A 13,017-nucleotide genomic window follows, 5' to 3' on the forward strand; every position below is an offset into this window, starting at 1 on the left:
AAGCTACTCTAACAGACAGACCCCAAAGCAGAGTGGCTTAATTAATATTAAATAATATAGAAGCTTCTTCTCCTATAGTAGTTTGGAGGCATTCCTCTATTGGTGGGTGGTTCTCTTTCCATCTTATTGTTCCATTCCCTCTTCGGGTTGGTAAAGCTAGGTACCCTCCACATTCACATTCCAGCCAAGAAGAAAGGGAGGGGGAAGAGTGAGAGCAAATGGTTTCATGTTTGAAAAGATAACTCAGGAGTTACACACATTAAATCTCTGGCATTGTGTTGGTGGAGGCCAGGTTCAGAAATGTGATATGCAGAAATGTGATATGGTGGCCCTGTGCCCAGTTAAAACTAGAAGCAGAAGATAGAGTGGGTATCAATGGGTAGTTGGTCTCCAACACAAAGGCCCTGCTGGTGTATCAGGTGCCTCTAAGAGTGTGTTATATCCCATAAAATTGGTAAGTCTTAGAAGAAGTAATCAGTATCCTGATCCTACATTAAAATAAATTTCCCTGTGAAGTATTTTCTTAATACTTTGTACATATTTCTATTACTGTACTTAATTACATCTCATAGTTATGTTTACTTATCTGTAGCCCTTGATTAATCTTGAAGTCTTTTAAGTGTATGAATTGAGTATCTCTTTCCTTATAATTTCTGTCTACTTCCTACTTATTTACAAAATCAGTATCTAGTACAATTCTTGGTACATGATAAACACCCAGTAAATGCTCTTTGCATAAATGAATCAATACATCTTCTGTTGGTAAAGGTCAATATTATTTCTTTAGCTGTCTTCCATGTAACTTATGATTTGGCTGACCATTTTTCTACACACAATATTCTCTTTACTGCACTCTTTACATCTTTGTTTCTTAAAGTATAGATCAGAGGGTTAAGAGTGGGTGTGATGATTGTGTAAAAGAGAGTGAGGAACTTCCCCTCATCTTGGGAGCTCCTATTCTGTGGCTTCATGTACATGTAAATGAGTGTTCCATAAAACAGAGTTACTACTGTGAGGTGGGAAGCACATGTATTAAGGACCTTATTCCACCTTGCTGCTGACTTGATCCTCACGACTGCTTGAGTGATTACTGCATATGAGATGAGAATTAGTGATAGAGGTGCTAGAAGAAATATCACTCCGAGAGAAAAGACAATGATCTCCATTACTTTTGAGTGTACACAAGCCATCTTGACTAGTGCTGGCATCTCACAGAAAAAATTATCCACTTCCCAGTGCCCACATCTTGGTAATTTCAAGGTCAGGGAGCAAAGAATTAACGCACTGCCAAGGCCACCTAACCAGGCAGTGAGCATCATCTTCTGGCAAAGCTGAGGGTGCATTATTACTGTGTAGTGAAGAGGTTGACAGACAGCAGCATAGCGGTCATAGGCCATCACAGCCAGGAGAAGACACTCTGTGGCTCCAAGGTCAAGGGCAAAGAAGAATTGGAGCACACACCCTCCATAGGTAATAGACCGTGTTGGACCCCATAGATTTACCAGCATCTGGGGGATAATGCTAGTTGCATAGCAGAGGTCCAAAAAAGACAAATTGGATAAGAAGAAATACATGGGAGTATGGAGCTGGGTGTCTAGGTAAGATACAAGAATGATGGTTGTGTTTCCTACCAGAGTCACAATATAGAAGATGAAGACAACCCCAGAGATGAAGTGTTCTAATCGGGGCCGATCAGAAAACCCCAGCAGGATGAAATCCATAGTGGAACTTCCATTGTTTGTGTCCATGGCTCTTTAGGAAAGTCTAGGAGACAAGATCATGGTAATCAAAATAGCATCAGCCCTAAGTAGAAATAAAAATCTCTGTAGTTTGCCATGAGTATCCCAAATTCAGTTGTTTGTGTGCTCTCTCCCATTTGGAACACCTCTGTTAACACTTTCCCTGTGTTCATTGCCCAAAACCTCTCTGTGTTTACTCATAACCAGTGTGGTTCTAAAAATAATATAGTAAACCCAATCACACTGAATTGTAAATCATTGAAAGGGTTTAATTATGCCATGACACCTATTGTTCTGTGTATTTTGGTTAGGTAATAAATCCACGTGTTAATGATATAATTTAAGAGTGGGATATATTTTGAGGAATTGTTCCTTCTTGAACCTGTGACATAAGCATCACTTGATCATGACAAATGTTTCCCTTATCAAAGGAGTGGTGGTAAAAAGTTAAAAGAACCATTCTCTTGGGGTAAGCTGCACTCTTTGGTAGCAGCACCACTTTCCATATTCACTTCCAAATGTGTGCATTCCAGCCATTATCATCACATCACCCCCAACCTTCTCCTCATATTTTCCCTCCTATTCAACATTGTAGAAACATTCAACTGCTGTTTCTTGTATCAATTTTGGCGTTCCACGCTGTATTGCCCCATTTTGTGCATGTATTTTGGTGCCAGGAAAACTCATCTTTCTTATTAACTTTCATTGTCATGTACAGAGGCCCTGCGTTTCTTGGAATACTGTTCATGACTGCCATTACAGCATTTAAATAGCCTTACTGATTTGTTTCAGAGTTAAAAACTGAACTAATTCCAGAAGCCTCTGGTTACCACATACACAAGCAGCCACCTGTGTCAGCTCCTACTCACCTGGCCATTCAGCAAAAGTAGCAATGGAGTTAAATGGAACAAAAAGCAGCTCCTTAAAGTCAGTGAGTTGTTTTTCTGCATGGCATTTACCAACTATATGAGTCAATCATCTGGTTGCTTTGGAACTCTATAGGTAAAACCCCATTTCAATTCTAAAAGAATAGAGAAAGCTGATAAAAAAATAAAAATATATATTTCAGTATTGTGAATACTTTAGTATATCATTAAATGGAATGGTTAATGACTGAATTAGTTTATAAATATTTTTTAGTTTTGGTTGTTTACAAATTTTTTATTCATATAATTTCTGACCATGGACTTCAGACATAAGGTGCTTTATATTCATAGAGTGTTTGGGGTCAAGGAATAATAAATGTATTTGCTTCAGGTACAGTAAAATCAGGTAATTTACCTGTGGTATATCATTGTTATAAGCAGTTCAGCTATAACATGAAAATGTTATAATCATGAAGAAGGAACTGTTACTACCAAGTAGCATGAGATTGGGATATAATTTTTCTCAACACAAAATGGAAATTTAATTTAAGTAATGAGTGTGAAGTATTTATGTGGTAGGAGGTCAGCTAAGTTGAGCATAGCGCTTAATTGCACAGATTCTGGACTCAGATCTTGTTGTCAAATCCCAGTTTCACTACTTGGAGGTAATGTGTCCTTGGGCAGTTTTGCAACCCGTTTGTACACCAGGTTCTCTATATGTTCACTGAAGATAATAATATTACTCAAGGGAGGTGGTGAGAGTTAGTATTTGTGAAAACAATAGGGAATGTACTTGGTTCATATTTAAATTCTCAAAAATAAAATTGAAATCACCTACCCACAAATTATTATCCCATTAATTCCTTACTCTTTATTTTTCACACTGGTGATTTTACATTGATGATCTAGAACTAAACTTGGAATGCTTAAACTTTTATGTTTGCATAACTTTTTAAATGCACAGACACTCATGTACACAAAAGTGATAACACACACATGATGTACATACTGAACTGATAAATCCAGAGACAGTAAAGGACAGAGGACTTAGCTCCCAACATGCCTAAATTACAAAATGCATTGGACATTCTTTAACCACATAAGGTTGGGATAGTGTTGGGAATTAAAAGAACTTCAGAGTTGAAATAGATTCAGAAACCACAATCCAGGCTTCTGTGCTACAAAGGAGGTCTTCCACAGAATGTTTACATGACTCCTGTTTTCAGAGCTTCATAGCTTTGTGCCTTTATTTATTTATTTTATTTAAAGATTTTATTTATTTATTCATGAGAGAGAGAGAGAGAGAGAGAGAGAGAGGCAGAGGGAGAAGCAGGCTCCCAAGGATCAGGGAGCCTGATGTGGGACTCGATCCCAGGACCCTGGGATCATGACCTGAGCCGAAGGCAGACGCTTAACCATCTGAGCCACCCAGGTGCCCCATAGCTTTGTGCCTTTAATCTGTGCCTCATCCCTACTCCTCATGTTGAGCTCAGAGATGCCTCTTTAACACCTAGGCACTGGCACTTTTTCTTTATTCTGGAAATAACATGCAAAAAGTCAATTCAACATGGCTTCATTAAAAAGACAGTTTTAGTATAAAATAAAACATAGATACAGAAAAAGCAAAAGCTCTAGGAGTTAAGTTGAATATTCTTGTAACTAACATGCAGATCAAGAAATAGAACCCTACCAAGCACCGCAGGAGCTTCTCTTTGTGTCTCGACCAATCATTATCCTTCTCTGTTCCTCAAAATATCCACTATCCTGATATTTATAGTATTCACCTCCTTGTATTTTATAGCTTGATTACCCAAATGTGCATCTCTAGACAATATTGTTTAGTTCGGCTCACTAAAATTTTTATATTTGTTTTGAGTTTCCTTTAATATTAGAAGCTATAATCAAATATACTCTTAGCTTTATGTTCTCATACTAAGTGCTTGATGGTTGTCAGCTCTTCCTAACACTGTGTGATGTTTAAGTACCATGCTTTTCTGGTTGCTATCCTTGGACTCACCATGACTTATCAAATGCCTTGCTTGTGAGTTGAGAGTGTGCTATACCACTGAAGAAGGCTGTGAGCATCCATGATGCACATTCAGTTTCTAAAATATATGTTAGCTAGGTTTAGCAGGTGAAATACATTACCAGCTCAGTTTAAGCTTTGGGTCCCATAAGAATCCAGTATCCTATTGGAAGTGTGAAGCCTGAAATTACACTTTATGTAATTTTATGTTGTGAATCCAAATATAGGACTTTTCAAAGCCTTGGTCTCAAATTTTAGCTGTTATTATAATTTTAATTTAAGCGTGGACGTGATATAAAAACTACAGAGCACAAGCAGAAGTAACAGATATTAAGAAAGCAGCATCAACGTTTTCACCAAAACAGGTTTTCATTTTTCACGATATGAAATCCAGTTTCTAATAGTATAGCATGGGTTTACATGTTACTTTGTTCAGTGAAATGTAAGAGAAATGAAGCAGACATATTTAAACATAACTTCAACGTGCAGAATGATGTGGAGGAGAAACGAGAAAGAAAATCAGACCATATTTACGTTTCAGGAGGGAAGAATTCACAGCTGTTGTGTTCTTATGTAGTCCAAGGTACCCATGTTCCCATGATGCTGAGCCTTCATTTCATGGGTAATCAGGGAAGGATTCTTGTTTGGCAGGTTAGTGAGTCCATGAAATACTGATGAGCCACCACTGTCTTGTGCTAACACCACGATCGCATTTACATTGAAATGCAGTAGCTGAACTAAGATTCAGTGAAGTCTCTAACGTGGATGCTGGAGAAGAACTATTTGTGGGACTGGTGGAAAAGTTGATGAATTTGGTTTGATAAATGTATTTTTGATGGAATATGTGTAGTCTTTTCATGTACACTCCTGTTAGACACAATTGTAGGTGGGATCTCTGCCCAATTAAACCAGGAGAGCCCTCCCTTGGTCTACGTGTGCTCCAGGAAGTATTTGTGTAGGACCCTAAAGGCTAGTATGTTAACGTGGTGTAGACCCTGGGGACTAGTGCCCCACAGAGGTGATTAACAGATCTTACACTATGGTCAGAGGGTTATCCAAACAACCATTTTAGGAAGGCTTCCCTTAAGATTTTGGATTTCATCTTGTCTTTTATTCTTTTTTTTTCTTAAAGATTTCCTCTGTGAAAATTAATCAGAGGATGACTATTATTATAGTAATAAATTTACTGTTGAAGATTAAAAATATAATTTAAACTGTATCTATAAATTTAACAGATTTAATTGAACTGTGTTTTTTTTTTCCAGTGGGTAAAATATCAGTCAAGTGGAGAAATATAGGCAATTATGTAGGTGTTATTTTTGCAGGAAAGAAAATACTTGTTTTTTAAAAAAGATTATGAAATAATCATAATTGTGTATTTCATGAGTCATATCATCATTGTTCCATTTTCAGTGAATTAAAAATAGTACCATGAACATATTGTAGCTACCACTCAACTCCGGAACTGGGATCTTGCTACCAGACTACAGCTACCTCTATGCCTTTACACTCTCTCTTGTTCCCACCTGACCCCCAGGGAAATCATGATCTTGAATTTGGTGTTCATCACACACTTGCCTTAGAATATAATTTCTATGTCAACACACTCACATTCATATGTCAGTGGCTAAATAGCATGTATTTTAAAATTTAATGTATTTAAACTTCCACAAAAGGTATCATATCTTATATGTGCTTTTGGGACTTTCCTTTTTTTCACCTAACATTTTGTCAGATTATCCAATATTGTTTGCATAGGTGTGTGTCGTTCATTTATTCCCCCTACTGTATAAATGTTCCATTGTGTGACTATATTACAATTATTTTGTCTCTTTACTCGCTGATAGCCGTTTTTGCTGACAGCTGTTCTTTGATCATATGAAAGGTGTTAGGATGAACAATTTTGCTTATGTCACTTGTAGTCTCTATGCAGGAAGGTCTTTTGGGTGTATGTCTAGGACAGGAATTGCTGGTTATGGAATAAATAAACTTTTCAAGCCATTTTCCCCCAACGTGGTTCTATCGATTTATCCTACCCTAGTTTTGTATAAATTATTCCATTTTTTAACATTTTCTCCAATGCCTGGTCTTGTGGACTTTTAATCAGTGCCAGTGGAAAGATCATAAGTGCTATGTTGCTGTGGTCTTGATTTTCATTTCCCTAATAACTAATAAGGTTGACTACATCTTCATATACTTACTGCTATGTATAATTGTCTTTCTATGAAAAACCCATTTGTAGATTCTGACAATTGTTCTTTGGCATTGCCTCTCTTTTTTTCTTATTAATTTATACAGGACTTTATAATTCCTTTTCTCTTGTTGGTTGTGCACCTTGCTTTATTTTCTCTCAGTTTGTTACCTGGCATTTTACTTTATAAAATGTGTCCCTTGCTGGTTAGGATTTCTAAATTTAATCTTGTAACAATCTTTAATTATTCTTTAAGAAATCCTCTCTATTCCAAAGTGAGAAGGATATTAATGTATATTTTTTCCTATTTTTTATTATTATGTTCAGTTAGCCAACATACAGTACATCATTAGTGTTTTTTATAATTTTTTTTATTATGTTCAGTTAGCCACTGTATAGTACATCATTAGTTTTTGATGTAGTGTTCAACGATTCATTAGTTGTGCATAATACCCAGTGCTCATAACAACATGTGCCCTCCTTAATACCCATCACCTGGTTACCCCGCCCCCCAGCCCCCTCCTTTCTGCAACCCTGTTTGGTTCCCGGAGTCCAGAGTCTGTCATGGTTTGTCTCCCTCTCTGATTTCTTCCCATTCAATTTTCCCTCCTTTCCCCTGTGGTCCTCTGTGCTATATCTTATGTTCCACATATGAGTGAAACCATATGATAATTGTCTTTCTGTGACTTATTTCACTTAGCTTAATCCCCTCTAGTTCTATCCATGTTGATGCAAATGGTAGGTATTCATCCTTTCTGATGGCTGAGCAATATTCCATTGTATATATGAACCACATCTTTATCCATTCATCTGTTGAAGAACATCTCAGCTCCTTCCATAATTTCGCTATTGTGGACATTGCTGCTATGAACATTGGGGTGCAGGTGCCCCTTCTTTTCACTACCTCTGTATCTTTGGGGTAAATACCCAGTAGTGCAATTGCTGGGTCATAGGGTAGCTCTATTTTTAACTTCTTCAGGAACCTCCATACTGTTTTCCAGAGTGGCAGCACCAGCTTGCATTCCCACCAACAGTGTAGGAGGGTTCCCCTTTCTCCACAACCTCGCCAACATTTGTTGTTTCCTGTCTTGTTAATTTTTGCCATTCTGACTGGTGTAAGGTGGTATCTCATTGTGGTTTTGATTTGTATTTCCCTGATGGCTAGTGATGTGGAACATTTTTTCATGTGTCTGTTGGCCATTTGTATGTCTTCTTTGGAAAAGTGTCTGTTCATGTCTTCTGCCCATGTTTTGACTGGGTCATTGTTTTTTGGGTGTTGAGTTTGAGAAGTTCTTTATAGATCTTGGATACCAGCCCTTTATCTGTAGTGTGATTTGCAAATATCTTCTCCCATTCCATGGGTTGCCTCTTAGTGTTGTTGACTGTTTCCCTTGCTGTGCAAGGCCTTTTATCTTGATGAAGTCCCAATAGTGTGGAGTTATTCTTAGAAAATATATTGTAAACCCTAAGGAGTGATTGTGGAAGCAGCTAAAACTTCAGCAGGATTTCTGTTCTCAGGCTATTGAATGCAATGGCCCAGTAGGAGCAGGATCCCAGGATTCCCAGGGGCAGGGCATAAGTTAGGACGTATGAAAGAATGTAACCCTCAGTCTCACCTTTCTGCACCTGGTGATTACTAGCCCAAACATCTCACTCCTCCCTTATCCATGACTGACTCCCTGCGTGCCTACACGTAGGGGAAAATGCAAGCCTACTTCAAGATATTTGCCATCCCTTTGTACTCCTTTCCACGCTTGGAGGCATCTGTCCTTGCTTTTCTGATAAAAAAACAACATAAAAGCTATGTGCAGGATTCAGCTGCGGCTGCTCTCCCTATCAGAGGACGGCCCTGCATGGCTGCTCAGATTGCTGTCTGAGAACTTTATTTCTGTGTGTGATGACACAATAGTTCATTTTTGCTTTTGTTTCCCTTGCCTTTAGAGACGTGTCTTGAAAGAAGTTGCTGTAGCCAATGTCGAAGAGGTTACTGCTTATGTTCTCCTCTAGAATTTTGATGAATTCCTGTCTCATACTGAGGTCTTTCATCCATTTTGAGTTTGTCTTTGTGTATGGTGTAACAGAATGGTCCAGTTTCATTCTTCTGCATGTGGCTGTTCAATTTTCCCAGCATCATTTATTTTTTATTTTTATTAACATATAATGTTTTATTTGTTTGGGGGGTAGAGGTCTGTGATTCATAAGTCTTACACAATTCACAGTGCTCACCATAGCACATACCCTCCCCAATGTCCATCACCCAGCCACCTCATCCCTCCCACCCCCCTCCATTCCCACAACCCTCAGTTTGTTTCCTGAGATTAAGAGTATCTTATGGTTTGTCTCCCTTTCTTGTTTTGTCTTATTTCATTTTCCCCTCCTTTCCCCTATGATCCTCTGTCTTGTTTCTCAAATTCCTCATATCACTGAGATCATATGATACTTGTCTTTCTCTGATTGACTTATTTTGCTTAGTGTAATACCCTCTAGTTCCATCCTCACCATTGCAAATGGCAAGATTTCAGGGTTTTTTTTTTTTTTTTTTTGGCAGATGACATGATACTTTATGTGGAAAACCCAAAAGACTCCACCCCCAAATTACTAGAACCCATACAGCAATTCAGCAATGTGGCAGGATACAAAATCAATACACAGAAATCAGCTGCTTTCTTTTATTTTTCACAATTTTTTTATTATGTTATGTTAACCACCATACATTACATCGTTAGTTTTTGATGTAGTGTTCCATGATTCATTGTTTGCGTATAACACCCAGTGCTCCATGCAGTACATGCCCTCCTTAATACCCATCACCTGGATAACCCATCCCCCCACCCCCTTCCCCTCTAGAACCCCTAGTTTGTTTCTCAGAGTCCATAGTCTCTCATGGTTCGTCTCCCCCTCCGATTTCCCCCCCTTGATTTTTCCTTTAAGATTTCAGGTTTTTTGATGGCTGCATAATATTCCATTGTATCTATATACCACATCTTCTCCATCCATTCATCTGTTGATGGACATCTAGGCTCTTTCCATAGTTTGGCTATTGTGGACATTGCTGCTATAAACATTGGGGTGCATGTGCCCCTTCGGATCACTACATTTGTGTCTTTGGGGTAAATACCCAGTATTGCAATTGCTGGGTCATAGGGTAGCTCTATTTTCAACTTTTTGAGGAACCTCCATACTGTTTTCCAGAGTGGCTGCACCAGCTTGCATTCCCACCAACAGTGTAGGGAGGTTCCCCTTTCTCTGCATCCTCGCCAACATCTGTCATTTCCTGATGTTAATATTAGCCATTCTGACTGGTTTGAGGCCCAACACCATTTATTGAAGAGACTTTCCTTTTTTTATTGGATATTCTTTTCTTTCATGCTTTGTTGAAGATTAGTTGACCACAGAGTTGAGGGTCCATTTCTGGGGTCTCTCAGGACTCAGGGAACCAAACTGAGGATTACAGAAGGGTGGGGGGCGGGGGATAGTTATTAAGGAGGGCACGTGTGGTGATGAGCAGTGGGTGTTATATGCAACTGATGAATCATTGAACACTAACTCAAAAACTAATGATGTAGTATATGCTAATTGAACATAATAATAAAAAAAGAACATATAGGTTAGAGAACTGCTAATAAAAAAATAAAGAAAAATAAAAAATGAAAATCTCACCAATGGCTGTTCCTCAATCATACAAACAGACAAATATCTAAAATGAGAGAATGTCAATATAGTGACAGGACAGGACTTGGAGGGAATTCACAGGAGAGATCGATGAGATTGTAACGACATCTCTCCTGAATTAAGATATCAACTGAGTTTAGGAGTAAAAGGTTTATAAGTCATAAATTACTTAGCAAGATTAGGGATTAGCTTTTCTCACAAAGAAGAGTTCATACTCATTTCCAGTGTCTATATGGTCACCATTCTGTACATTCTCCTCACAAAGTCCTTACAGCACCGTAGAGATTATATTGTCTCTAGGCCTTCCTGTCTTTGGGTATCATGACCCTCTCTCAGATTATTATTCTCAGGGCTTACACACTTGGCAATGTTAAAGTCACCTGCAAAAAAGGAATCAAAACTTGAAAAAAAAGTATAATATTTTCCCTGCTGGCAGTATCAGGTGGATGAAAGCGAGTGTTATTACCCATAAAGGTGAAAATTCTTGGAAGAAAAAAATCAATCAACATTTTGTGTAATCCTACATTAAAATTAATTTCCTTGTGAAATATTTTCTTAACATCTTGTACATTTCTCTATTACTGTACTTAATCACATTTCATATGTTTACTTATCTGTAGCCCCTGATTATCTTGAAAATTTCTGTGTATGAATTGAAGTTTCTTTATGTGTCTGTATCTCTATCTCCTTATAATTTTTTCCTATACTTATTTTCAAAGTCAGTACCTAGTACTATTCTTGGTACATGGTAAACCCCCAATAAATACTCTTTGCATAAATGGGTTGATTCATATTCTGTTGGTAAAGGTCAATATTATTTCTTTAGCTCTCTTCCATCTACCTCATGACTTGGCTGACCATTTTCCTACAGGTAGTATTCTCTTTACTGCCCTCTTTACATCTTTGTTTCTTAAAGTGTAGATCAGAGGGTTAAGAGTGGGTGTGATGATTGTGTAAAAGAGCGTGAGGAACTTGCCTTCATCTTGGGAGCTGCTGTTCTGTGGTTTCATGTACATGTAAATGATTGTCCCATAAAACAGAGTTACTACTGTGAGGTGGGAAGCACATGTATTAAGGACCTTACTCCACCTTGCTGCTGACTTGATCCTCACAACTGCTTGAGTGATTACTACATATGAGATGAGAATTAGTGATAGAGGTACTAGAAGAAATATCACTCCGAGAGCAAAGAGAATGACCTCGATTACTTTTGAGTAGACACAAGCCATCTTGATCAATGCTGGCATCTCACAGAAAAAATTATCCACTTCCCGGTGCCCACATTTTGGTAACTTCAAAGTCAGGGAGCAAAGAATTAACGCACTGCCAAGGCCACCTAACCAGGCAGTGAGCATCATCTTCTGGCAAAGCTGAGGGTGCATTATTACTGTGTAGTGAAGAGGTTGACAGACAGCAGCATAGCGGTCATAGGCCATCACAGCCAGAAGACACTCTGTGGCTCCAAGGTCAAGGGCAAAGAAGAATTGGAGCACACACCCTCCATAGGTAATAGACAGTGTTGGACCCCATAGATTTACCAGCATCTGGGGGATAATGCTAGTTGCATAGCAGAGGTCCAAAAAAGACAAATTGGATAAGAAGAAATACATGGGAGTATGGAGCTGGGTGTCTAGGTAAGATACAAGAATGATGGTTGTGTTTCCTACCAGAGTCACAATATAGAAGATGAAGACAACCCCAGAGATGAAGCGTTCTAATCGGGGCCGATCAGAAAACCCCAGCAGGATGAAATCTGTTGTGGAACTTCCATTGTTTGTGTCCATGGCTCTTTAGGAAAGTCTAGGAGACAAGATCATGGTAATCAAAATAGCATCAGCCCTAAGTAGAAATAAAAATCTCTGTAGTTTGCCATGAGTATCCCAAATTCAGTTGTTTGTGTGCTCTCTCCCATTTGGAACACCTTTGTTAACACTTTGCTGTGATCATTGCTGAAAGCCTCTCTGTGTTTACTCATAACTAGTGGTTTTAAAAATAATATAGTAAACCCAATCACACTGAATTGTAAATCATTGAAAGGGTTTAATTATGCCATGACACCTATAGTTCTGTGTATTTTGGTTAAGTAATGAATCCATAAATTTAAGGATATTACTTAAGATTGGGATACATTTGGAAGAGTTGTTCCTTGTTGGAATTATGACATAAGCATACTTGGTTATGACAAATTTTTGCCTTATCCAAGACGTGGAATTTGAGGTAAAAAGTTAAATGACCCATTTTCTAGGGATAAGCTCCACTATTTGGTAGCAGGATCACTTTCCATATTCACTTCCAAATGTGTTCATTCTAACCATTATCATCACCATCACCACCAATCCCTTCCTTGTTTTCCCTCCTATTCAACATTATAGACACTGCTGTTCCTGTATAAATTTTGGTGTTCCCTACTCTACTGACCTTTTTTGATGCCAGGAAAAATCATCTTTCCTATAAGCCTTCATTTCTATGTACAGAGGACCCGTGTTTCTTGGAATGCCTTTCATGACTGCTCTATAGCATTTA

General features: G+C 38.3%; 2 protein-coding genes across 2 annotated transcripts; both read right to left on the bottom strand.

The window, feature by feature from the left end:
* Nucleotides 1-803: 803 nt before the first annotated feature.
* On the bottom strand, nucleotides 804-1,748 carry LOC118027246 (olfactory receptor 2W1-like). Its single transcript, XM_035030460.1, has one exon. The coding sequence runs from the start codon at nucleotides 1,746-1,748 to the stop codon at nucleotides 804-806; it is 945 nt and encodes a 314-aa protein (XP_034886351.1).
* A 9,588-nt stretch (nucleotides 1,749-11,336) lies between these two features.
* Nucleotides 11,337-12,278, bottom strand: LOC118027247 (putative olfactory receptor 2W6). The gene has a single exon (XM_035030461.1). It carries the CDS (start codon nucleotides 12,276-12,278, stop codon nucleotides 11,337-11,339), a length of 942 nt encoding a protein of 313 aa, XP_034886352.1.
* Nucleotides 12,279-13,017: the final 739 nt, after the last annotated feature.

Source organism: Mirounga leonina, unplaced genomic scaffold (genome assembly GCF_011800145.1).
Source record: "Mirounga leonina isolate KUSES-001 unplaced genomic scaffold, KU_Mleo_1.0 Mir_366, whole genome shotgun sequence".
Taxonomy (NCBI): domain Eukaryota; kingdom Metazoa; phylum Chordata; class Mammalia; order Carnivora; family Phocidae; genus Mirounga; species Mirounga leonina.

Coding starts and splice junctions, on each gene's coding strand:
- LOC118027246 (XM_035030460.1), bottom strand. CDS start 1,748: ATGGACACAAACAATGGAAGTTCCACTATGGATTTCATCCTGCTGGGG.
- LOC118027247 (XM_035030461.1), bottom strand. CDS start 12,278: ATGGACACAAACAATGGAAGTTCCACAACAGATTTCATCCTGCTGGGG.